Source organism: Microtus pennsylvanicus, chromosome 4 (genome assembly GCF_037038515.1).
Source record: "Microtus pennsylvanicus isolate mMicPen1 chromosome 4, mMicPen1.hap1, whole genome shotgun sequence".
NCBI classification, from domain to species: Eukaryota; Metazoa; Chordata; class Mammalia; order Rodentia; family Cricetidae; genus Microtus; species Microtus pennsylvanicus.
Window position 1 is genome coordinate 12,524,881 of NC_134582.1, and position 26,827 is coordinate 12,551,707.

Consider the following 26,827-nt stretch of genomic DNA (forward strand, 5'->3'; position numbering starts at 1 on the left):
TCCTGCCTGTTGATTAAAGGTGCTAACATCAGGCCATTACATTTAAGTATAATTAGATGATGATAAATCCATTAAAGCAGCCAGCATTATAGACAGCGGGTTAGTTTTATGAGCCTGTATTGCCAAATTCAAAGGGAAAAATTGCCTCTGGTGTCCAAGTAATTGCACACTGCCGCATCTCTAAGGTAACGCGGGCAATCACGGAAGACATTCTCATGCCTTAATTAAAAACGAAAACTACAGAGCAGAAGGCACATTGCTTAGCAGTAGACAGCAACCCTACCTGTGTACCCGAGGACCATGCCAAGGATCCATCTGAAAGGGGTTATCAGGGCATGCTTCCCGTAAGCAACGATGGGCCACTGGCAAGTGTGCATGGGTGGCCCACGTCATTTGGTCAAAAGTGTGAGTAAGTAAGACATGGTACTGGAAAAGAACCCAGGATGGGCCTTGTCCTGGCACGAGCATTAGTCATTCCTCCCTTTACGAGAGAGGTTCCCCTCTCTGGGATTTATTTAGTTTTGCTCCTCCTTATAGGAAGAGACATGCTCTGGAAAAGGTTCATTTTGGCCCAAACAACCAGAAAGGCATAAATCCAGAACTTATCAAGATCACCATCAGCTCCGAGTGAAGGCTTCCATATGGGACTGTGTTCTCCCCCCACCCACAGTGTGTCGAGGAGGAAGCAGGTATAGGGAGGTGAGGGGGCATCTCTAAGTTATATCCCTGCGAAATGGCAGGGTCAGGATTTGAACCCTGGCAGCTTTGGCGCTGTCATCACTCTCGCAGCCTAGACCTTCAACCTGTGCTCCTAAGTTTACCAACTCAGTTCAGAGTGTACACCGATGGTACCATCTTTGTACAGACCTCACAAACACATGGTGCCCCTACGTATCAAGCAGAAAGTGATGCAGCAGACATGGCCCTACAGTTCAGTGGTGGTATTGGGGACCAGGCACCAATCAATGATGTCCCCTCATCTGAACACCCATGAGTGAAGGACTTGTCATAATATCAGAGACACTGTACCTACAAGCCCAAGGCTGGACTTTCCAAAGAAGAAACCATCCCGGACACACCTCTGGGACACGTGCTCAGAGCCCCACTTCCTCTCCTGCACCCGCTGAGTGTCTCATCACACTGGCCCTCATTTTTACACCATTGTGGCCTATACACCTCAATGAATCACCCAGTTCCCCATCTTGGAGTGCCTCCTGGGCCCTGTACACGGCAAAAGTGACTGAGAACAAGTAGACTTATCCTCTTCATCAGTCCGGAAGAGTGGGGGGAAGAGGATGGAGAGAGAGACATCGTGAATACACAAGGAACGCAGTGCCAAGGGGAAGCAGGTAAGCTTCGCATGCTGTGAGACTCCATGGCGAGGAGGCCAAGCGTGTTGCTCAGGTGGAGAGCTCATGCTGAGGAACCCAAGACTTGATCCCTAGCAACACAGACACACACCAAAAGTGCATATCACCAGCCTAAACCAGGAATGTGTCAATGTGTGTCTTCCCAATTTTCCTGGTCCCTTACAGAATTCAGCTGCCCTAAAGATACACAGGGCATTTGCCAGGAAGGGGTGTGCATTTGGGAGGCATAAACACTGCATGCTTTCCTCCCTAGGGCAAAGACCCCAGAGGGCCAATTCTTCACCAGCCTGAAAAACTCATTCCTAGGGTCAGTCTGGGCCTGTATTCACCAGAGAGGCCGTGGTCCTTGGAATTCCCCGCTGGCTATCCAGGCATTACTGTGGCATCTCTACTTCACTGCAGGTTCTATGCGCCCCACAGTGCACACATGCACCGCAGCTTGTGGGTGTTGGACGTCAGAAACTGCGCTGGGATGTGGCAAGCTCCAAAATCCTCCCTTTCTCAGAGGCACCAAGGCTGCAGAGTCCAGAGTGGAGAGGGCGACGGCCCAGCACCAGCTCACCCATAGCAACATTTCTCGCTTAAGGACAGCATGTGAGGCTGGGGAGGAGCTCTATTGAACCCTGAGAGAGTTCAGGTCTTTTCCTCCCTAGAGGCAGGTATATTCTGAGCTGCTTCTAACTCTAGTGCCACACAAATAGCAGTATCCGTAAGTGGGAAGGGCAACGGCTGTAGCTTGTGGCATGGTCACACACCTACATCTGAATTTTGTAGCGACATCTTTGGACTTTTCCTAGAATCTGGTTATTTAAATCCCACATCCCGAGAAGCAAGAATCACACTTTACACTTCCTTCTAGGCTAATCACAAATAGGCACTGATGTGGAATGTGGCCGATGCACTTATTCAAGGTCAGAGTGCCAGTTTTAGCCCTGGCCAACAGTATTAACTTGCAGACAGGACACAGCAGCTGCTGTCTACCCCATCACATGGACTCCCGCCAGCATCCCCCATTCCACACACACACACATTCCTGTCTACCGCAAGTTCACTGTGGCACTAGGCTCAGGGGAAAGGACCTTTATCTGGAGCCTTTAAGGAGCTGTCATAGCTGGTAGGCCTTTGACTGAGATGCCTTGCTTAATATTCTGCCTCGGGCTGGGAAAAGGTCAGCACGCGCCATCCCAACATGGCCATCCAGTTAAGAATGCCTGCTCTTCAGAAGCAGCCACAACGACGGTGTCCAGTACTCCGTTTCCGTGCTGTGAAGAGCTCAGGCTGCAGCCCGCAAGGTACTCAACAGATTGATGACATTGTGTAGAACTCTATGTACCTCAGAGTATTTGGAAAATAAACCCATCAAACAAATTTATTGACTAGCCACTAAATCCCATGCCACAGTGATAGAAACTGGATGGCAGCTGATTTGAGATGGATTGGTTCTTAAAACTTTATCAGTGAGAAAATAGACGTCATTATTGCTCAGAATAAATAACCAAGGGGTGCCCTCTAAGCACAGAAGCAAATGCCCATGGTGTCAGGCTGGAGGATCAGAGCTTACTGCACATTTTACCTCTGGTGCCACTTACTGGTATGCTGCAGGAATCCCCATCACGCTCTGACTGAATCTCCACACTTCCAAGATGCAAGATGGAAGCAATTATCTTAAAGATGCTTATTTGATGGGAATCCCGCACTCCTGAAGGAGAAAAAAAAATGCATGAATGACATCCAATCTCTGTCCCTTGATAGAAAGGATTTTTTTACCCTTTTCAGGACTTGAAAAATTGTTTGATTTTTCTCTCCTGGGTTAATGACTCCTAAAACCAGCCAGGCCAAGTAATTACCACTCACCGGATCATCTCAGAGGGCAAAGGGGCTCCCACTGAGAGGCAAACAGCCTCACTCTGACCGTCTGGATCACAGCAGATGGGGCACCTTACCATTTAGCGTATTCAGGAGCACGGAGAGGCAGCAGTAGGGCTGACTCATTTTGGACTTCATTTCACCAGACACTTTATGGATGCTTTTATGAGTTTAATAAGGATGACCATCTATCTGCAGTCGTTTTTCTCCTAACTTAATATCCTGCAAACATCTGTGACACAACCACAGGGCCAACAGGGGAAGAAAAAGAGACCCCTCCATCACACCCCTGGGAATACTGTTCCAGGGACTGACCAGCCAGCTGGCTTATGGGCAGTGCTAGCTGAAGGTGGCTGTCTGCCTTGTGATGCATGCCCCATCAGTGACAGAAACACTCACAGCCTAGAAACACTGCGGCAACAAACTTGATCGTCAAATTTGTTATTTGCCTACATCAATTACCAAAGGCATATCTCTTAAAATTTAGATTTAGCATCAAGGTATTAGTTCTTTTTAAACTTCAAAATACTTCAAACTTATTTTAAAAAAAAAGTTGTCAGAACGGTACGATGAATGTTAATCAAGTTGCTTTCTACCGAAGAAACGGCAGCTGTTCCTCACGTTCCTGCTATTACTAAGGCAGAGCTTTACTCCAGCTATGGCAGCCAGTGCACCTGTCCAATGGGAGGCAAAGACTGATCTTACTAGGGTTAAAACTTTGCCCAGATAATCCACAAAGTGGACAACCCAAACAGTTACCAACAAGGAAGCCCTTTCTTTTCTTTTCTTTTCTTTTCTTTTCTTTTCTTTTCTTTTCTTTTTTTCTTTCTTTCTTTCTTTCTTTCTTTCTTTCTTTTTTCTTTTTTGTCTTTTTGAGACAGGGTTTCTCTGTAGTTTTGGAGCCTGTCCTGGAACTAGCTCTTGTAGACCAGACTGGTCTCGAACTCACAAAGATCTGCCTGCCTCTGCCTCCTGAGTGATGAGATTAAAGGTGTGCACCACTACCGCCCGGCAAGGAAGCCCTTTCTTATCACGGGGTCCTCTGAACAAGCAAAAACCTAAACATCCCATGATAAGGGACAATAAATGGTAATTGACCCAACACTACAGAGCAACCCCATCCCCAAGGCTGAGGGAAAATGATGAAAAGGAAATGGAAAGATTGTGATGGCCACAGAATCAGGGTGCCTTCTGTTAGATTGTGTCTTTTAGATAGGACAGGGAAGCTGCACCCATGAATCTCAACAGTGTGGTTGCCTAGACTAGACCTGCAGTGACCACAGACTTGACATGCCAAAGTGGGTGGGGAAACTTTCACAAGGTCCCACACTTAGATGAAAGGTTACAGGCAATCAGTGACTGGTAAGAGAGGGTTACAGGCAACCAATGGTCGTGAAGAGAGGGTTACAGGCAACCAATGGCTACAAGAGAGGGTTACAGTCAACCAATGGCTGTGAAAAGAGGGTTACAAGCAACCAATGGTTCTTAAGGGAGGATTACAGGTAACCAATGGCTGCAAAGTGAATGTTACAGGTAACCAATGGCTGTGAAGAGAGGGTTACAGGCAACCAATGGCTGCAAAGTGAAGGTTTCAGGTAACCAATGATGGCTAAGGGAGGGTTACAGGCAACCAATAGCTGTGAAGAGAGGGGAAGTCAATTTTCTTCAGAGACGTGTGGTGTGTGATGCTGGGGGAAGCCAGAGGTGCAGATGTCAAGACATTCTCTATGTCTTCCCCTCCATGAACTGCTTGGTGCTGACTGGCAGAGCATCAGGGTTCTGAATCAAGGACACCTCAGTGATGCAAAGGCAGCAGAATGTTGTCCTCATCTTGGGTCTGGTCCCTCCTACTTGTCATCATTTACCTGAGAGTCTAACAACCTCCCTGCTGAGCTCACATTGCACCTAGGAATCCACTGTACTCAGGTCAAACATAGCCTACTTGTTAAGGATGCTGGTCCTTTGCCTTGGACACACTTCTCCCTCTTCCTAGATGGGTCTAAAGTTTATCCACAACTCTGGTTCCTCTACTCAACAGTCCCTGAGATGTTTGGTCCCTTATACTAGCCATAGGAAGTAAAAGCACTTCCTCTGTCTTTATGACTTTGGTCCTCAAAGCCCACTTCAGCCCTGTCCACAGTTCCTCACTCACTATTGCTCTGGGTGTAATGATGCTGTTTACATTCTGGACTAATCAGAGTGCTTTCTGTCTCCTGATAATCCACAGGTACAAAAGATGAATGCTACCCATGTCTCAGCTACCCAGAGAAATGACCACACTGGGACCAGTACACTAGCCCTTCATCTCCTCCCCATAGAGAGTGGAGTGTGTCCAGTTTGCTCACATTTAATTTGAACACTGACAAAGCTTGGCTTCTACCACAGAACTGAACAGATGTTGTTCTGAGTAACCTGACAGAGAAGCCAAAAGCTTTCTGTCAGAGAAGGGCTGGGGAAGACACTGTGGCCAGCTGAGTCACTTTCGGAGTTTCAGGCTCCTTGAGCTTGCCTTTGCCTGGCTACGGGTCCTAGGACTGACTATTTTAACTTCCCAATTAGGAAAGAATTGCTTTTCATCTTACGAACCTGGGAGTGCTTCTCCCCTAAAAGAGGCTGGTATAGGAACAGTTCTTCCCATTTCTACCAAGCCCGTCTGCTATTGAGGGTCACAGAGAACTTCCTGCTTCGAGGATTACAACACATATGGCGAGCACACCAGCAATATCACACAGCCACAGGGCTTGCGGACACAGGGGTCTGCTTCTGGTCAGATGCTCTGGCTAGTACGCAGGAGAGAGGGTCTTTCTGGGGGCATGCATTGCCTCTGAACTCAGACCACAGCACAGAAAGACACGGCTACACTGGGCTTCTTTCCATCGCTTTCAACACCCAAGTAAGGAGCAGGACACTTTGTTGTACCTGGCTCAAAAGATTCTTTTGAAGAAAGCTTCCAAATTCTAAACATTGGAGCCTGAGGACAGAGAGAGATAAGAGCACAGGAAGACATCTATCAAGGTTCAGACGACTTAGTAGGTAAGGCCGTGAGACTGCTCCTCAGTTCCTCCCCTCCACGGGATCAGACCCTGTGCAGGCTACTCTCATTCAGCAGTTCCTTACCCAGGAGTGTGAGGGCTTGCCGTGTCTTCTCAAAGTCCTCTGCGTCATCGACACCCTCGATGGTTGTGCTTCCTCCGTGGGATGTATAGAGAAAGTCCTCTGCACACGCTGTGGGAGGCAGGAAGAAGGGAGACTCTAGAGAGGTCTTCATTCCCCATTACCTCCAGACAACCACCTATGAGGAGGTCTACCCTGAACATGCTAGTCACACTGATTTTTGGTGTTAGATGGATGTATACTCCTTTAGAATACCCCATCCACAATGGAAAATGACGCTCAGGCTGACTACACCACCACCACTCTGGGAGGCTAGACCAGCGCCTGAAGAGTAATAGAACATCTGCTGTGTGCTGAGAGAGGTTTCTGGAGGAAGGACTTTTCACACTTAGATGAATGGAGGCCAAGGTGCTTGAACTGAAAGAGAAAGGACTTCAGCCCTTTACCCACTCTGAGCCCCAACAAAAATTTTATGACTTGCTTGCAAAACATATTTAGCACTTTGGTAGCTAATTACTCCACAAGCTCAGGGTTCTGAGCAAGAATAGATCCAAAAGGCTAATAAAGCAATTCCTCCTCTTAGACTCACTTTTCAAAATGGCTTATCTGGCAGCTTTCCCAGTGCCACCTAAAGACGACTCACTGTTCTTGCTCCCACTTTCCAGCACGTCAATGAGCTTGACTACGGCGTGCTATGGGGCTGCACAGGCTTACCAAGGGATGACCAGGATGGAGAGCCACTACTGCAGCATTCCATTGAGAGATGATGGATCTTTAGTGTCCCACGACTTTTTTTTTTAAAACTCATTACTGAATGTCAGCCAAGACAGCAGAGTCACTAGAGACTCCACAGGAGGACATCTGGCTTCCGCAATGGAGGGAAGGCATTTTCAGCATCTTCAAAAGATCTGTCACTGTCGAGAGCGAGGGTCTGCTGCCTGCTGTTCTGTGTCTGGCAGATCACCCCCACCTTTCTGACTCTGCATTTCCAAACTCAGGTTCAGATGGGTTGTTTCCTAGGCTGAGGTGACACTGTCTGTTGAAGGGTCTAACTGCCATCAACAAGGTCGTCTCTTTCTCTGCTTCCTCCTGTCTGCAGTCACTAGCTGTCCTTACACAACAGGACCCCTTAGTAAGAGACATGAAAGCAGGGTATGACTACTACCTCCCTCCCTGTCTGGCTGGCTGCAGCTCAACTGTCATCCAGACACACTTTTTTCTTTTAATAAAAAAAAATCTGTGCATGTATATTGTATATGTACGTGCTTGTGTGGGTCTGTGTGTATCCATGGAGGTCACTGGTCACACTAGGTGCCTTCCTTGCTCACTTCTCCCCTGCGTTGTTTCACACAGAGCTTCTTACTGAGCCTGAGCCCATCTATTCCAGCTAGGCAGACTGGTTGGCCACAGAACTTCAGGAATTCACTTCTCCATTCCCCAGGACTAGGGTTACTGAAATGGATTCACACACAATTTTTCTGGGGATCCAAATGCAGGTCCCCATGCTTGTGCAACAGCACCCGACTAAACCATCAGTCTCATAACATGCCTCTTAAAGTAGGGGACAACTGCACTGCTCTGCAAAACACACTTCCCACCCCTTAGCTCAACCCTTGCAGGTAGCCTAGGTATGGTGAACCATGCTTTAGTAACTGACAGCGAGGTTCTGATTGGGCTAAAGGACAGGACCACAGTAGGGGCAGAGCTGAGACAAGAACCCATAAGCCAGGGTTCTAGACAGAGCTCCTAGCTGCCTGCCATAGCTTTGCCTTTGCAGAGGACCCTGGGTACCTGCTGACGTACTTAGAGCAAGTTCTTTAAATTCAGGAAGGCTGGCAGCAGCACAGAGCTGGTAAAAGATGTGGTAGTTTCTCTCATCTTCTGCCTGGGGGAGAAAAGGAGATCCATTTTAGTCAGCGATTCCCTGGATCACCTCCTTGGCCACTCTGACCCCAGGTGGTGTGACTTAGACCACCCTCCCTCAGGGTTTTCTTCCACACCTTGGCCACCTGCAGTTTCAACTGCCTTATTTTCTATTTGCTACGACAGGGCCTTCTTATGTGAGGACTTATACCTCTTGGCTTACATGGAAGCAGGCATTTCCTTTTTTCTCCCCTACATTAAACACAAGTGCCATGTCACAAATGGCAGGTCAGCCAGCAAAAACTATCATCTGTGTGCTGCTTGACCATAACTCTAAGACCTTTGTTACCCTGTTGGAAGCTCCTCCAGGGCTTGGGACTAAGTTAAAGCCAAGCTTGCCTACACTTTGGGGCTGGTCAGTCAGGAATCTCTGATGACTTTCACTGTACACACATGACTAGAATAGCCTTAAATCAGTAGGGTGGAGGGGGAGATGGTGTGTAAATATTTAGGAGCCCTGGATAGAGACAGCCATGGAAGAGGAAATCTCAAAGCCAGGGTAGAGTACAGGTAGCTTGTCAGACCACCCAACAGAGATGCCTGCTATCTCTGCTGCACTGAAGGAAGGATGCAGGACTGCCCAACCAACCTGTGAGGGAAGGCGGGGCTGGCCTAAAGGTTCATGCAATATTTGTTACCCATTAGCAGGGAGTCATCACTAAGATATAGCTCAGAAGACTCTGGGGGATTCTGGGGAAAGTTGAACTCTGGGGACTGGGAAGTCACTGTGCATAAGGAATGCAAGATACAGACTTGAATCAGGTCACCTCTGCCATCTCAGTCCAGAGGTGGAAGGATGGGGCTGCTGCAGGAGAATGGTGGATGGAGCTGCTAGTAGCAGGGAGGTCTCCAGAAACAGGGAGAAAGGGTTCTGGCAGAGGCCAAGGAGGGTCAGCAGGGAACAATCAAGGGCTATGGAGGGGAAGAAATGAGGACGGCTTCCTAGGAAAGAACACTGTGTGTGTGTCTGTGTGTGATGTCAGCATGGACACCTATCTTTCTAGCCACACCTGTATTTTGACCCACCCAACAAGCAGGTTCTTTGAAAGCTGCAACCCAGGCTCTGTGTACCACATTCTCTAACGGGAAGGCTGTAAAAGCCTCGGGAGGACCGCCCTGTCCTTTATCCCAGGATCGAGCACTTGCTTAACACACAACAGGCAAAGCTGTGCAAAGCATTTGCAGAGACCTAATGCTTATTCTAAACGAATGTTTACTCCGAAAGAGAAGAATGAAAACAAGAACGTTGATTGCAGGCTACAAGACGAGCTGCTCTGTGGGCACAGGGAGTGGGCAGAACAATACTGGTAGCAAAATACAAATGACTGAGTCCTGCCACTCACCTGAAAGACCACCCGAGACTTCTCGAGCAAGTAGGTCCTCATGTTGGCCCCGATGATGTGGTATTTTTTATCAAAGCCAATCTCAATGAACTTCCCAAAGCGGCTGCTATTGTCGTTGCGAGTGGTCTTGGCATTCCCGATAGCCTGGATTAACAGACAATAGAAATGTGTATAAATGAGGGGAGGCTGGGAAGATGGCTTAGTCAGTAAAGCACATGGGCACCTACTATCACCCCACCCCCACTGGGCTTCTTGACTTCACGACTTTCGGCCTGTGGCAGCATGGTGTTCATACACACACACCTCTGCAACTGTGAAGACAATGCGCTGAGTGAGAAACGCTGCTTGGTTTGTTTAAAACTAAGCCAAAACCCATGTCACTTCTCAGCCCCTTGTACAATCAGTGGCCACCGGCCAGAGCTGTGTGTTCAGCCCAAGACTTTCTAGAGACACAGCCAGGTCAGAGAGACTCTAACCCACCATTCCTCTGCTCCTCTTTGTTTTTTCTTATTGTTTAGAATACACATGTGACAATCTTACCAGTTACCCTGGGCCCACAAAGCCAAGGCCTAGAGAACCAGAGCCCCTGGCTCTGATGTTGTACAGCCATCAAATCGGTGCTCGGGACCATAGTTCTGCTGTGTTTAATCTACTGTGATCCCTTATGCAATCAAGCAGCCAAATGCTTTGCCCCACTGGTGAAAGGCCATCAAATGACATGCCTACCCCACTCTTTATTAAGGTAGACCAGGAAGTCACCCACCCTAAGGATCATTTCCTACAAAGCAGGGCCACAGATTGAATACTATGCAATAATCTTTTTGGGGGGGACAAGGTCTCTATGAAGCCCCACCTGGCCTGGAATTTGCTATGGAAACAGTCTGGCCACTAACTTATAACAATCTTCCTGAGTTCTGGGATGAAAGATGTGTGTCATCACACCCAGCCCATAATACTCTTTAAAGTCAGCCACTAAATAACTGGTCTAATATGATTCTTCGCTTTCTATAAGTCACAATATGAACACGCCAAAAATCGACTTTTTTTTATTTTAATCTCTTCTGTTTCTTCACATTTTCAAGTGGTGAAAAAGGTAGAAAATCCCACTGCAACTTTTTAGTGGCCTAGAAAATATGACGTGCCCAGATGCTGAAAGGAAGATCCAAACCCACGCCGTAGTCCAGGCTAGCCAAGTCCAACTACTTATATCTGCTCCTTTCAAAGCCCCAGTGTCCTCTGAGATGAAGGATGGAGCTGAAGCCCATCTCTACTGCTTCACCAGCTAATTTCTTACACACTTGCACTTCATGCAGACACCTGTCACTGCTCTCGGTCTGGAGGTGAGCGAAGTGAAGCCCGCATCCATGCTCTCTGCTGGGTGAGTGGTTCTGCCAGCACTGGTCTGCCCATGTACCATTCCGCAAGTGTCCTACTGCATGGACCTGACACACATCACCACTGCCTCTGTCCCGGATAATGTTAACTACCTCTCTATATGTTTTCTATTCCTGGTCTTGTGACTTTCAGTCAATATTCCTCTTGACTAACAGAGCAGCCTGTGTAAAAGTGTGAACCTGATTATATTCTTGGCATAGGATGCTTCAGTGGCTTCCACTACCCTTTAGTTTTAGAACCTCAGCAAGGCTCACATCCTGGTAGCAGCCCACCTAGTCTTGCCATTCATTACTCTATACTCGGTCCTCAGACCTAAGGAAACAGAACACTTCTTTATTCTTCCATAGCCCTGTGATTCTCCATACTCACACAAGGTTTGGCTGCACTGCACTGTTCCCTTTTCGGGGATTCTCTTTCCATAGCCCTCCAACCTACCAGCCATTCCTGTCCAAATGTAGACCTGAAAGCAGACAGGCAGCCCTTCCCTAGTTCCACAAGTCAGAGGAGTTCCCATTTTTCTGGTCCCTGCACACACTCTGCCCTCCCCTCCAGGAAAAGAGGGGTGCACAAGTACCCTGGTGGGCTTCTCATTCCCCAGCACAAATGCCTGATTCTTGAGCTCCAGAGCACAATGGCAGACGGTCACACTTCAGTGAGACAGTTCTGTTTTGAAGATAGAAAAGCCGACTGTCCTCTCCAGAATATTTGCAAAAGTTAGACATCCTTGGGTCTCTGACGTGAAGCCCTGCGCAGGGGCGGCTTATTGTGTCAGTTCATCAGGACAGGAGCTCTCAGAGGCAGCCGTCTCTTCTTGTTGTACATACAGGGAAACAGGCTTGGGAAGGGCAAATAATTTGCCAAGGTCACATGGCTAGGAAGCAGGCAAGATTCAAATTCAGATACACCTGGGTTCTCAAGTCTCAACCCAGGTTATAGGGAATCACAGTCCTTCATCTGCCTCACAGGTCACCACACACACCAGACAAGAAGCTGCAGACATGGGGGCAAGTTCCACAGTTCTAAGGACCGAGCCAAATCAGAAGTGAACATAGACAGCGATACCAATCCTCCAAGGAAACCCTTCTTAGCTCAGCTGGCAGAGCGGAGGACTGTCGAGGGTGGCAGACAGAAGGATTGATCCTCATTTCTACCCTCTCAAGAAATAGGAGAGGAAGGTGCCTTTCAGAAATAAATCACACTAAAACCACAAGGAACCAAAACTCTACCCAAACTCCCAAGTGGGTGCTCTCCGCTTTTCCAGGCAGAAGAAACTCTGTGAGTTCAAGGCCAGCCTGGTCTACATATTAAGTTCTAGGCCAGCCAGAGCTACAGAATTGTACCATGGTTCACACACACACACACACACACACACACAAACAAACACCACTGCATGTTCTTTGCTGTTTATGCATACAGGAATGTGAAATTCAACTAGACCTTCCTGTATAATTGTATAGTAATATGCAAGAATACAATGAATACTTTTAATGTTGGCTTACATAACCGAGACGTCACCATTAACTTGTGGGCAAGAACAGAGAGAGGAAGGGGGAGCAAGTAGTCATGCCAGCAGCAAGGCTGGAAAAAAGCAAATCGCAGTGAATCTTATAGAGAACGGAATCTTATGGATGGAGAAAAACATAGTGTGGACAAAAGGACAAGAGGGTCTCAGAAGAGACAACGTTGGCTGGAATGTTAGACCACATAAGAGAACACTGGATGTAGGCCATGTAGGAAGCAGAAGCGTATATGAATCTTACATGCAGGCTAAACAGCTGCAGCTAGTTTTAAATCAATAGCAAAGATGAAAATCTTAAAACTCACACCTTTGGTCCTTGTTTTGTTCACTGTACCTCTAACTTATCTCCTTTCTGTAGGGGAAATGTCTCTGGCTCTCACAGTTGTATGTCTGGTTTCATGATTCCTAAGATGTCATAGGGTCCTCTAGCCCTGATCTTTTGATTAGTTTTGCTCTCCTAATCAGTGCAGACTTGGGGACAAATCCCTCCTAGGATGCTCACAAGCTCTTAAAAAAATGGGGTCAGGGCACGCTAGCATTGCCAAGGAATCACAGCAGTCTGCCCCGGTCAATACCAGCCCAGCCTCTATCTCCATAATTAAACAGCTGCCACTCAGCTCAGCCTACTGGTCCTTCTGCATCCTCAGACTGCGCTCAGCTCTCAGTCGCCCTAGGAGGTATCTGCCCTGAGAGCGAGGAGACACGACCCAGTAACTGATGGCTTGAGGGCGAGCCAGAGAACTCTTCCCAGGGACTGGGCAGAATCATCGGTAATCACTGCTCCCAGTTCAGATTCTGTTCCCTAGACCTCTCTGAGGAGCCACAAGCTGATGACTTCTTGACTAAACCTGGAACATTTGAAAAGTTGCGCTCTCGATTTTGGCAGGCAAAAAGTTCCTCACTTTCTGTTGGCAACATTCTAATCCCAGTCAGGATCCCTCCTGGTTCTGCTGCTTCCTTTTCACAAGCAAAGTCAAGCTTCCCCTAAAGATAGCACTAACAGTTCACAATTGATGGAAGGAGCCCTCGGCATTTAAGCGGATGGTTTCTGAAGCAGCTAGTTGCATGAGGCAGAGTGTTAATGTCTGGGGCCCAAACAACTGCACTTATATACACTACTGTGATTAGGACGGTTCATGTTCTCACTCCTCATCCAGATCCTAGAGATTAACTACACCCTGGTCCTCTTTGGAGATGCATGTTGTTCTTACGTTTCTTCCGTGGCAAAGCAACCTTCTCACAGAACTCAGAAGCCTGCTTGGGCTGTAGCAGACAGTGCATACTTTAAATTATTAGTAACCGCTATAATTCCCTGGGCCAGGACTTAATTTGACAACTTTCATATTAATATCCATAGGAGGAGCATTCATAATAGCCAAAAGGTAGAAATACCCGCATACCCAGCAGGAGAGGAATGGCCGAACAAACTATGGAGCATTGTGCAATGAGACAGCCAACCATAACGAGAACAGAGAATTGATAGGTATGGATGACCCTTGAAAGCGTCATGCCAAGTCAAGCTAACCAGATACACAGGGAGCAGTATTATACGAAGCAACTCATGTGAAGTTCCCACAGCAGCAAGAGTCAAAGAGGTTGAAAACAGTTTGGCAAGAACTTGGGGGAGGGAAAAATTATTGTTTAATGGGAGCAAGGTTTCTACTGGGGTAATAGGAAAGTTCTAGAATGGGTGGTAGTGATGGATACACAAACAATGAATGCATTTAATGCCTCTGATTCATACACTTAAAGTGGTGTATTGCTGCCATGGATATTTTACACAATAAAAATTTTTGTAAATGCCCTTTTTGTCTTACTTAGTAACACAGTGTCTTGCTTCCCATGTAATATAGAATAAGCCCTACCTTCCTTCCTTATCTGCTCCTGGCCAGCTAAAGAAACTAGAACAGTGGAGCGTCCCAAGTTACCTAGGCTATGAAGATATACTCTATCAGAATATATCATTTAAAGAGGAGAAAGACAGAGATGGAGAGACACAGAGAATGGAAGGAGGGAGAAAGGGAAAGAGAGAGAGAGGGACTCTAAACCATTATGAGCTATAGCGAGACCTAAATTGTAGAAAAAACTTTGGCCTGAACTTAACTAAGTTCTCTAAACCCACCCAAACCAGGCTCCTGTCATATGTCCTGCCAAGGACAGGACCCAGACAGCGTGTGCCTTGGCTACTTTGTGCATCACAGGAAACTGTTTCAACAGCAGTGACAGTATCACATCTGCTCTGGCTCCCCTTCACCCTTCTCAGCACAGACAAAGTTTTCCTGTTTCTACCTCGTCTGCCTCACTCTCTGAGAACTGCCTCCTAACGCAGAGTCTTTCAAAGTATCTGCTGGTTCTGGTGAGATACTAATTTTCTGACCTGTGTTGGCATCAAGAAGGGGAGAACAGCAGAGGTGGCAGCAGGCAGGCAATCACCATTACTACAAAGTTCAGGGACAGAGAGCATAGACACTCCACCTACACTGGGATTGCAGGACGTGACCAGGTCAGATGCTCTTCAGACTGGATTCAGAGGCACACTCTGCTCTGCCTGACATAGGAGGGGTGTGAACACTGCCTAGATCAGCTGTGTCAAAGATGCTCTTCATCATCCACACCACATTTAACCCCCAGTGATTCCCTGGGAAGGCTTTACCTCCATGATGGGACTGGATGCCAGGACCTTCTCTTCAATGTTGGTATCACTGGCTGAGCCACCAACTGTGGCAAAATAGCGCATGGCATACTTGGCTGACACCGTCTTCCCTGCTCCAGACTCTCCGCTGACTATGATGGATTGGTTCTTTTCATCTCTGGAAGGGAAAGAGCTCTGGTCAGTCACTGGCCATGGAAAGGTGTTGCTGGCTGCCAGGGACTCCGATGGAGGTGAACCTGATAAGAGGCATCTCTCGGGGACAAATGTGGATAACTGGGTAAAGTCTGCCCTCCCTCATAGGCTTACACAAGCTCTGAAAATCGAAGGAAGAAAGCAGGTATGAGCAGGGCTTTCAAACAGCATGAGCTCTCCATCACTCATGAGAAAGATGGCATGGCCAGCAGCTTACCCTATAGCGAGGGATACAGTGCCTCTTATCTTAAGAAATTACACATGCGCCCTTTCGTCTTTGTTCCTCCTACCCTGTGCCACTCAATTCCCTAGTTTTCTTTATTAAGAACCAGAATCTTCTCTTGCACTGAGCCTAGCGTGATGGTGGGATAGATTTGGACATTTCTGTTCATACAGATGAAGGACACAAAGGGCATGCCACCAGTCTGATCTCTCATCAAATACAAGGATTGCAACAAAAGGGATTAGAGAGTAAATTCAAGTCAGAGAGAGAGGATCCCTTCCATATCACAAGCAAAACCACAGTTATTCTTTTAAAATACAAAACAGGAAGACAAACAAAAAATGAAAGGTGCATGCTTTTGTGTCCCCAAGGAACACAAGCATTCAAAGCAGAGAGGAATGACAAGCATTTGGGACAACGATTAGGGCAAGAAATTGCTTATGATGGTGAACTCAGCCATTATCCCCTCGGTTCATAAAACCACAAGGAAGGCTGGCACTCAACTCCCAACTCTCCACTCTGATAACAGTGCCTGGTACCACATATGTGCTCAGTATCTGCTAGTGAACTAAAAGCAGCTTAGGGCCCAGTGGATCTAACCTAATGAAGGCATACTTTAAGGACTCAGGACTCCCAGTGTCAGGTCCTAAGGTCTCCCAGGCAGAGTGGGTGCAGAATAACTGAGACACCTCCATGTCGGGATACTGGCCTTGCTAGTTATTGAAGCTATCAGCATGTGTGTAAAACTGCCAGCTGTGTCCAGGTCAGGGCCAAAGCACAGGAACTGGTCAATGGTGTGACAATGTAAAGGACCCTATCCAGCTTGAGAGGAATGGGAAAGAGAGAAGAGCCTGGCTGGAGGTGCAAGTGCTTGAAAAAATCATGTGAAGGACAGGGTGGGGCTAAAGAGATTGGGCCCACAAGGCATGCCATGCAAAGAGGTCTCAGCTCATAATCATGGACAATCAAAAAGGGACCCAAGGGGTTCTGGATGGAAAGCAGATGCAGAGAAGATGAAGTTGAACATAGATGTCTTTACATCAACCACCTAACCAAGTAATAAAAACATAGATTCCTTGCTAGCACTTGGAGAAGGAAAATTTTCCACGTCTTCTGAGATTCCCCTTCATTCTAGGCTATCATTGCTCTCATCAGTGCCCATTTCATCTCCTTGCTCTCACAGCAACTTCACATTAAGAGGTACACTCCAAACAGGCCCCCAATGTGGCTATTTCCCATCTTCATCCATTTATTTATTTATTTATTATGCATGTCTGCCTGTTTTTATGTATGTATACCATGTGTGTACCTGGTGTCCCTGGAAGCCAGAAGAGGATCCTTGTAACTGGAGTTACAGATGGTTATGAGTCACCATGTGGGTGCTGGAACCAAATGCAGTAAGTGCTCTTAGCTGCTGAGCCATCTCTCCAGCCTCCATTTTCATCCCCCTCCCCCATTTTTTGCTTTACATTGTAAAGGACTTTGGACACGATATCAGGGGTCACCTCTGTTCTCATTACTTCTATTACCAAGTGCTTAGAGAACTGATAAGAGGCACAAGAACCTAAGAAGCCTGGGAACATAACCCGGCTTTACACCTTGGCAATGGTCACATGGGTCATGCCCCCTTTCTGATGCCACCCTGAGAGCTCTCTGTGTATAACAAGAACCAGATTGGGCAGCCACACCCAAGACTTTGGAGTTTTATTCATCTCTTATCCCTGTTGTAGAATATTAATTTAAGGTGTGTTACTTTTGTTTATGTTGCATTTGTTAAACTCTGCGAAACTGTGTTACTTTGCCTGTCTAAAACACCTGATGGTTTAATAAAGAGCTAAACGACCAATAGCGAGGCAGGAGAGAGAAATAGGCAGGGCTGGCAGGCAAAGAGGATACATATAAGAGATCTGGGAGAGAAGAAATTGGGAATGAGAGAGAAAGGAGGACTTCAGGGGCCAGCCACTCAGCCACCCAGTCATCCAGCTACACAGTCAGACACAGAGTAATCATCAGGGGGGAAAAAGTATACAGGAATAGAGAAAGATAAAAGTCTCAAGGCCACAGATAGTTGGGATGATTTAAGATAAAAGCTGACAAGAAACAAGCCAAGCAAAGACTGGGAATTCATAAGAAAGAATAAGACTCGTGTGTGATTTATTTGGGAGCTGGGTGGTGGACCCCCCAAAAACTAAGAGTCCAAAGAGCCAAAATAGTAAAAACAACAAACAACATATTCCAAGATAAGAGAATGAATGCAGGACATAGCTGAGCCGTGATCCTCAGCAGAGAGCCACATACTGTCCCATTTAACAAGGATCCAGGGAGAAACACGTACAATGAGGTAGCTCTTTGGGAAGGGAACACATGAGTGCTCTAAGGTTTCCTGCAGTAGCACAGCACACAGGAAGTTGGTTGGCAAGGGGATCTGGATAAAACATCTTACCTAGCAGAGACAAATAAGGCACAAAGTGGCGATCCTTCTCCCTTCTCACTGTCAGTGCCAAGGTGCCCGTTACTCTGCACAACACTGAGAATGGCTAAGCAAGTGCTGCTCAGGGAAGGGAGTAATACACACAAGAGGCGAGAGGCTTTAGGAGCCGAGCAGTCCAAAGGTAAGTGACCAAGAAGAAAAAAAGAGAGGGGCTAGTTTATGTGACAAGGAAAGAAAAACGGAGCATCAAAGGGCTGAAATAATCAAAACCCAGCAGGGTGAGAAGACGCATATACAACCAGGGTTTCACCAGAATCGCAACCATCTATCCTCAAGTTTAAACATCTTTGCATTGTTCTGGTAACAAAGTTCAGTAGCGTGCTCCTTGCACAAGCATGAGAACCTGAGTTTGGATCCTTGGTTCACACAGAAGAGACTGGGTGCAGTGTGTGCACCTGTCATCCCAGCACTGAGGATGTAGAGGCAAGAGCATCCCTGGGGCTTGCTGGCCAGTCATTCTAGCAGGTGGTTGAGAGTCAAAATTAGAGAGAGAGGCTGTCTCAAAGAATAAATTGGATAGCAATTGAGGAATATACCCAGTGTGCATGTGCACAGATACACACACACACACACACACACACACACACACACACACACACACACCTTCGTATCCGAGTCTTTTTAGAGGATGGCTACTGGAAGTGCTCTAAGCTCCCACTTAATCTGGTGACTATCGGGGTAGGTACTTCCATGTATGCCCAAGTCAGATAAACTCACTCTTAAACCACCTAGTACCTTTGAACAGACCTGTGAGGTATGTACAGCACCATGTATCCACAAGGATGATGGGGCAACGCCACCTTCAGCTTTGTTCTTCCTATGCTAGCTCCTCTGGACTCAGAACTGGAATCCAGGATACAGACATTAAAACAGATTGAATATGAACTCGGTTGTATTAGCGACTGTCTGTCTGGCTGTGTGCGCAGTTATTAACCTACCAATCACTTCAGCATCTCTTAGGACTGGGATCCCTAAGACATAAGCTGTTCTGAGTGGGTGCCTTGATTTGGTATGGGTGTCTCACACCCCTGGCAGATTAAATTTCTAAATCAATGCTCTAATTACATTTTTTTTCCTTTTCAAAAAGTTAAAAAGCTATTCAGTACTCATCAAGTCAAGTTCAAGCTGCTCAGTTGAGCACGTGAACCCCTCTACAATATATGATACTAAATCATTAAGAAGTATGGGGCAATCTAAAAGAGTGTAGAGTGTGGGTTGAGCCCTGCTTCTGCCACTAACAGACTCTGGAAGCCTCCTGATCATGCTACAGAGGAAAATCTGCACACTCAATATCTGCTGCAAGATCATATGATGGTTCTGTGAGTTGGCCACAATGGATTACTTTGTCTATGAAGAGCACATACCTTCCCCAGCACTGCATCTGGGGTACTCTCACAACTGAAGTTCCTGCAGTATGGACCCTTCGGAGTCATCCTGACTCCCTACCCTGGGCATCCCGGAAAAGGCAATTTCTCCTCTCTTGAAGTCTAGTGCCATTTGTTTCGTTACACTTTTAATTTGTTGCCACCTGTCCTGTGACCCTGGTTGCAGTCCTTGCTGTGTGACTTCCATTTGCCTCCTTTCTCTGGCATTCTGTCACCTCATCTCTAAATCAGAAAGCTATGACATGGGCTCCCATGTAAGTCTCTTCGTTTTTGACATTCAATCATTCTACAACCGATATATTAATAGGAGCAATGGGTAAGTGTAGTAGGAGCTGCGGGCCGCTTTCTGCCCAGCTCCTGCATGGCTAGCTTTACACCCAAAATAACAACACACAAATTGTATTCTTTTTTGAATTTTCGAGACAGGGCATACACTGCCTGGCCCATTAGTTCTAGCCTCTTATTGGCTAACTCTCACATCTTGATTAACCCATTTCTAATAATGTGTATAGCACCACGAGGTGATGGCTTACCAGGAAGGATCTTAACCTGCATCCATCTTGGAGAGGAGAGCTATAGTGTCTCACTTCCCTTCTTCCCAGCATTCTGTTCTGTCTACTCCACCTTTCTAAGCTGCTGTCCTATCAAAGGCCATGGCAGTTTTTTTTATTAACCAATGAAAATAACACATAGACAGATGACCCACCTACATCAGATAAGGGAATGATTAGTTGCCAATTTTAGGACATTTGGAGATGGGCGCAGAGATACATGAATACATGAATAAACACAGAATCCTACCCAACTTCCTTCAAAAATTACAACCAATGTTGGCTTCAGCCATTCGGCCCACTCATAGAGACGATCTTGATGATGACTTGAGTCAATCAGGTTTTTAATAAATCCTTTTCTTCTAAGCCCAGTCAAATTCCCTTTAGAGAAGGCAAACCATGGCCAAGAAACCTACGGTCCAGCTGTTATCTGGAGTCCAAGATGTTTCCTAAACGGCATTCACTATTGCAGACAGAAAATGCCTGGAAAGACCTGTGCCTTACACCACAGCAGAGGGTTCTGAGATCATCAGCTCAGCCATCTACAGCTCCTGGAAATAGGCCTGATACCAACACCTACATCCTGCTTCTAGTCACAGCTCACCCCATGCCCCCTTCCTTGACACCCCTAAGTCTTCTTCTAAGATTCCCAACTCAGCACTTCAAGCTGAGACAAGTGACCTCCCCTGCCCACTATTCAGGTGGGTACAGAACCTGGCACATGGGGTTGTTGAGACATGATCTTCTGGTCAGCCAATGATCAGTTTAATCCCCTGCTGAAGGGTGCTTTGTTTGGGCTTCATTTGTCATCCACGATCTCCCAATCAGCAACACACATACAGAAGTCAAAGTAGAATCCTGCTTGAGTCATCTCTGAGCTTAGAGCTCTGCTCTGGAGGTCTGACTCTCAAGAAACTGACTTGGCTGTGACTTGTGCCCAGGTTTCCCACCCACACTTAGGTGGTACCTTTGGCATTTCCTACCATCCAACCTAATGCTTTGCCGGCCACATCAGTTAACATGTATGGTGCTGATCTGAGTCCCCAGGCACTAGCAGGGCCCTCAGTGTCCCTGTTACTAAGACCCAGGGAATTCAACTAGAAATAGAAAGCCAGGGCTTTGTTCGTGTAGGCAGTCTAGCCTCTACTCAATCCCTCGCCCTAGAGCACAGCCTCCATGCTGGTGACCCTTCCCTCCCGCTCAGAACCGAAATCAGCTCATCCTTCTCCCTTCATCTCCAGGACACGGTCTGTTTTCCTCTCATAAATTTTAGGTCAGTCCTTATCTGTAAGCACTGGACAGCAACTGTCTAACCTCTTCCTCCAGTCCTTTACTGTAGAGGGCAAAAAGGCCTTGTGCACACAGATAAGCACCGGATAAGCCAGGAAAGTCAAATGCACAGCTCATGTCTTCAATGGGAAGAAGTGTGTAGCTGTTCTTCCTGGAATGCCAGGAACAATATCATTTGACACCTGGATGATCCTTTGCTGTCTGGTGGCACGGGCTCTGTTTTAGCTCCCAGAATTTATGTTTCTACTTATCCAAGACCTTTTTGCAAAAGTCTTGAACATTGTTTTTAGACCATAAAACCAACTGTTATGAGTGAGGTCACCAGTACTTTACAACAGCTTAAGTGATGTCTATGATATCTGAGGGCCAGGTCATCCTGAGACCCACAGGTGTTACGTTTACCTCAGTCAACCTCCCTAGACCCTAAATCCTGGGTGCTAACTCTGAGTCAACAGTACCTATTCTTGTGAAAGAAGCCAGAAGTACTTTGTAAGGAATTCCAATATAAACATGTCTTAAATTGGGACTGAGTTAACTGCTATCTGAATATCTTTTTCAAACATTGTGCTGTGCTTAAATATGGCTGAAGTAAAATGATCTGGGCCAGACTCTAGAAGTCCTGGTCCAGCACCAGTTACAATAAAATCGGGCTGAGCAGAGTTTCATTCTTGTCTCTTCATGGATCATCTTTTCCCTGCCTTCTGTAAACCTGCAGGGCAGTCGCCACACTTAACCATGCCTTCTCACATGACTTTCTGGAAACCAGCGAGGCTTTACCTGCTCCTTGCTGTTAAGCTGTCTCTAAAGAAGAGCCACACTGTACTGGGCTCAAGGTGTAGGCAGCCCGGCTCCTCTCCAGCTTCACTGCCTGACAGTCTTCTCCACCGACTATCCACACCACACAGGCTGTGTCCCCCATTCTCTCCCGCTCTGTGCCAGCCTGACGCTTTCCTAGATCAGACTGATTGCTCCACTTTCCATTTCACAGCTCTTAATGCCTGGTACTCAATCACATCACGCCTCGTAACATTTCCCTTATAACTGCTCTTTAATTTAATTACTAGCCATTTACATCATGCCCATGTGTTTACGTAGTTATTAGTCATGTATCTCACACTTAATAGCCATAAAATCAACAGATATCAATCTCCATAGTTTAAAGAAGAGAACTCAGAAGCTGAGCGTATCCAAGGAATGTGCTCACAAATCCTGAGCAAGAGATACAACATGTCAAAACTCAAGCACGGGTATGTGTATCTGTTCAACCTTCCATGGCCTCTCTCTTCTCTATGACCGTTCCTTTCTAGTTAGTGAAGCAGTGTTAACAAATCTAGCCCTAATACAAGGTGAGTGTGTGCGTCCTTGGGATTGACTGGCCCACTGTCAACTCCTCTGCTCAAACGTACCATCTGTAGAGGTCCTTCCCCAAGCACCCTATCATCATGCCACTTACTCCACAATGTACTAAGGTATTAATCATCTACCTAATGTTCTTAGACTGAAGTCTCATGATAAATAACCTCAGATACAAGGACTTGGATGGGCAGTGCAGCACCCGAACTGCGCTACAAGGACAGCCTGCAGCCTCGTCGACTTATATAGTAGCAAGTGCTGCACTTAGAGCCAGAGCCCCTTAGAGTTGTTCAGTTTCCTGCCTGTAAACCAAACTGGCTAACCCTGCCTTTGTGGGCCACTCACGGCTGAAGAGGGCTAGCCGTGTGGAGCCTCAGACAGGCACAAATCTCAATCTCTGAACTTAAATCTCTGGGAGAAGATGAAGAAGTGGGAACATCACCCGCTTGGTTGTAAACCAGGAGGCAGAGGGAGTCTGGTTTTGTCAAAGCACAGGAAGGACTCGTCATCTCTGACATGTTGTTAGTCATTCTGCTGTTTCCTCCATGGAGGCAAATCATCTGCGAACCCGAGTGTCAGGATATGTTTTGTTCATCCCAGGGATAATCAAGCCACTGTTTCTCGCTGTCTACTCTCTAATTTCATTGTCAACACTGCCACTGAAACACACAGTGTCTACCATGGTAGCAGTGGGAAACCACCATGCTAGATCAGGAAGGAACTGTTCAACAAAACTGTCTGTGTCAGTACCATGTCAGACTGGCGGGGAGGGGGAAGTCACAGAGAAACTGGGAAAGAATGGCTATTTCAAAATGGCAGCCTTGTATCCTGTCTGGTTTGATAAACTCAAACAAAATGAAACAACCAGAGATGGACTAACAAACCCATATTAATATAAAATGATAAAAACCTGCTGAACAGCGAGGGAAGAAGCTGCAGAGAGAGAGATTGGTAATATGGTGGAAGGGCAAATGGGGAGAAGAAGGTTTAGTTTGGAGGTAACGTTAGGCGAATGGGGATCCGGACATTGAAAACTTTAGGGAGGTGTGACCTAAGAGCCACATAGTCACAATCACTGTAACATTATGGAGCTCTGTCCCAAGATCAGGAGCAACGTAAAAAAGGCTGCTGTGACAAGAATCTGGCCAGATGCATGCAAACAAACCATTTGAGGAGCAACCAGCAATCCAAGACTGACAGAGGGAAGGGCATGGATCCAGACGTTGGAAGAAGGACACCATAGGAGAAGATGAAAACAGACTTCTGGGTAAAGGATAGCCACTCAGTGCAATTTACCTCCCAAGCATCGTTTCCCACTTCTGTTTCACAGTGGTCTTAGGAGTCAGGAGCGTTTTAAGAACCACACAGGTGTAGTATAATACATGTAATAGCAAAGGGGACACAGTTCAAGTAGGCCCCGTTCCCTGTGGGTCCGTCTCCACCACATCTGAGAGAACCTCTGAGAGCTCCATCCAGCCCAGTTCCCTGGAGTATAAGCAGGGACAGACTGAGGACTGGCCCTTGTGAACAGGAGTGTGCCAGTTCCTGGGCTCTAATTTTGCTACTGTTATGAATTGTAATGTAAATATCTATATGCAGATGGTCTTATGCGACCCAGTGAAAGGGTCATTTGAGGGGTCCTGACCTACAGGTTGAGAACCACCATGCAGAGCATTGTTAATCAGATGCTGCATGGATCTGCTCAGGCAAATGCAGCAGATGTGTTGTAACTTCCTTAGGGTCCATGTTACCCTGTGTACAATGTATTAGAATCTGGGCGGAAGAGACTAAACAGCCCTTAAGTGGAGAATACAGGAACTGCTCTTTCTCCCCAGCTCAGAGAACAGGCGCCATTGCTTTTCATTCTGTACTCCAGCAAGACTTATGACTCACCCAGAAAATCAGGCAGTTTCCTCATTAGCTGGATTTATATTCCCGAATTTCAGCGTTGGGAAAGCAGTACAGCTGCATGGTTTTGAAGTCAGAGAAATCAAATGCTACCAAGCAGGGCGGCACAACCTGTAACCCCAGTCTGAGGTTAACTAGGTGCAGGTTATTTTAGAGCGTTGACTCCACAGGCTATGGGACTAGCTGTAGAAAACCTGTGCTTATGGGCCCCTCCTTCCCCTCATGCAGCTGCTGCAAGGTTCTCACACTTAATTCAAGGTTACACTTTCCTGTCTCCAGTTCCCTAAAAGGAAGAGGCCCTAGACTCATGGACCAGAAACTGTTTCCTCAACCACTGGAATAATTGAGACATGGAGGGCTGGTGGGGCTGGGGGACAGACGTTTAGCACAGATGGTGTCAGGAGCCAAGAAGGCCCATTGAGGACACAAGACTGTGGTTAGGTGGGACAGAGTGCAAAGACATGGGGTGAACAAACCAGCACATGTCTAGTGTGCTGCCGGTGCTCACACATTGCATGATGAATGAATATATACTGTGGGCGAGAAAAGAAACCTCAAAGTATTGCTTGGCTATGGAAAAGTACTGCTAATTGCACCCATTCATGCCAGTTATTTGATTTCTTTTTTAAATTTTTTTTCAGTTATTTGATTTCTATGATGAAATTATGCAGCACAATGATTATGAATAGCATTCAACCCGATACATGAATGCTGGTGTAGGCTTCATTCAACGGCAAAGATAAATGTTCCATCTCCTGAGTTATCGCTAGAGTTTTTCAGATGCAACGGATTTCTCTCTCTGGGAACAGAGATGCGCACCTGCAGCATAGGGAAGCCAATTGTCTTGGGAGCTCTCACCTGTAGAACAGCAATCCAGCCAAAAACACTTGAGTGTTCTAGGAGGCAGATAAAATAAATGTCTCAATTAAGCAAATGGCTTCTAAGAAAACTATCAGGAGAAGCAAACAAGGAAATTTCATGCTAAAGAAGAACTTGAGCCTCAGTTTCTCAATGACTGGGTCAGAGTGTGCTTAGATTAAGAGTTGGGAACGAAGGTTCCAAGAAACACTGGGGATGATGCGATGGAGGGGAAAATATAAGTTAGTGAGGTTGGTGGCACCTCTGCCAGGCTCACGGGAAGAGGTTTGGGGTCCACATGGTCTCCATGTTCTGCTAACAGACTGCGCAGTAAGAGCACTACATCCCTCTCCCTCCAGCAGGGCTTGGGGTAGACCGGAGGGTCTCTGGATTCTCAGAACACAGGACTGGGCAGGGGAAGGACAACAACATTTACTGTTCTTGTATACCGAGTGGCCAAGACGGCAAGAGAGGAACCCTGTCCTCACTAAGCATAGATTATGCAGCAGCTGGCTTTTACTCCAGGGATCCTCTTCTCCAGCTTCATCCCCAGCTTTGGCAAACACCATGCCTCTCACTTTGGTTACTTCACCAGCATGAGCACAGGAGCGCATGGTGAGAGTGACGATGGTACAGGGAACAAATTTGCCTGACCACACCGAAGGAATTCCTTGGCTGGCTCAATTTGGGTGGTGCGGTCTCTGACTGTAGAGTAGGTCTGGGTCAGAATTTCACTGTGTTCTGTGCCATGGAACCTCAGTGAGGACCTGCAGATCCAACGGCTCAGACTAACATACAAGGCTGACTATAGCAAAGTTCACAGAACGGTGTGAACCCAGGGAATGAGATGTGAAGGACTGAGAGGTCCGGGGTAGAAGAGGAGATACAAAGAGGCAGGAGACGAGAAATCAACTTGACCAGGCAAGCTTCATTCATCATCCAAGAAGAACCAGTACTGGTGGAGATTACAAGGAACCTGCAGTCTGTTCTGAGGGACACAAGACCTGCATGCTCCAATCAAATGAGACTATTGATGCCTGTTATTCAGCCTGCGCCTCCTTCTTACATCTTCCTTCATGTGAAAAGTCTCCCCAAATTTTCCCTTCCCTAGCTTCTTCCCCTGCTCCCTTACTATTTCCTTGAGGCTGAATACAAAGATCATCTTCGGAACCCCATGGTGAAAATTCTCCTAAAAATGGCTATTCCTCCCTCTAATGGGTCACCTCCTACAGTTCTTCTTCTCTCACTTCTTTTCTAAGTGAAAAGAGTTGAGAACAACAAAGCTGAGGAACACAGACCAGGCATCTTAGGTCCAGCATTCTTTCTTCCCACCATGCCAAGGTCCTTTTATGCATCCGACCTCAAGAGCTGCTGGCTTCTCTGTGAAACGCCT

General features: G+C 46.8%; 1 protein-coding gene across 4 annotated transcripts in view; it reads right to left on the reverse strand.

The window, feature by feature from the left end:
* Myo5b (myosin VB) overlaps window positions 1-26,827 on the reverse strand; it is a 272,874-nt gene that overhangs the window by 102,222 nt on the left and 143,825 nt on the right. For all 4 annotated transcript variants that reach the window (XM_075968281.1, XM_075968283.1, XM_075968282.1 and 1 more), the window contains exons 5-9: window positions 15,184-15,340; window positions 9,617-9,760; window positions 8,154-8,235; window positions 6,354-6,461; window positions 2,960-3,069 (exon numbers count right to left, since the gene is read on the reverse strand). In XM_075968281.1, the coding sequence (XP_075824396.1) occupies window positions 2,960-3,069; window positions 6,354-6,461; window positions 8,154-8,235; window positions 9,617-9,760; window positions 15,184-15,340 (601 nt within the window). The remainder of the gene's footprint in view (window positions 1-2,959; window positions 3,070-6,353; window positions 6,462-8,153; window positions 8,236-9,616; window positions 9,761-15,183; window positions 15,341-26,827) is intronic.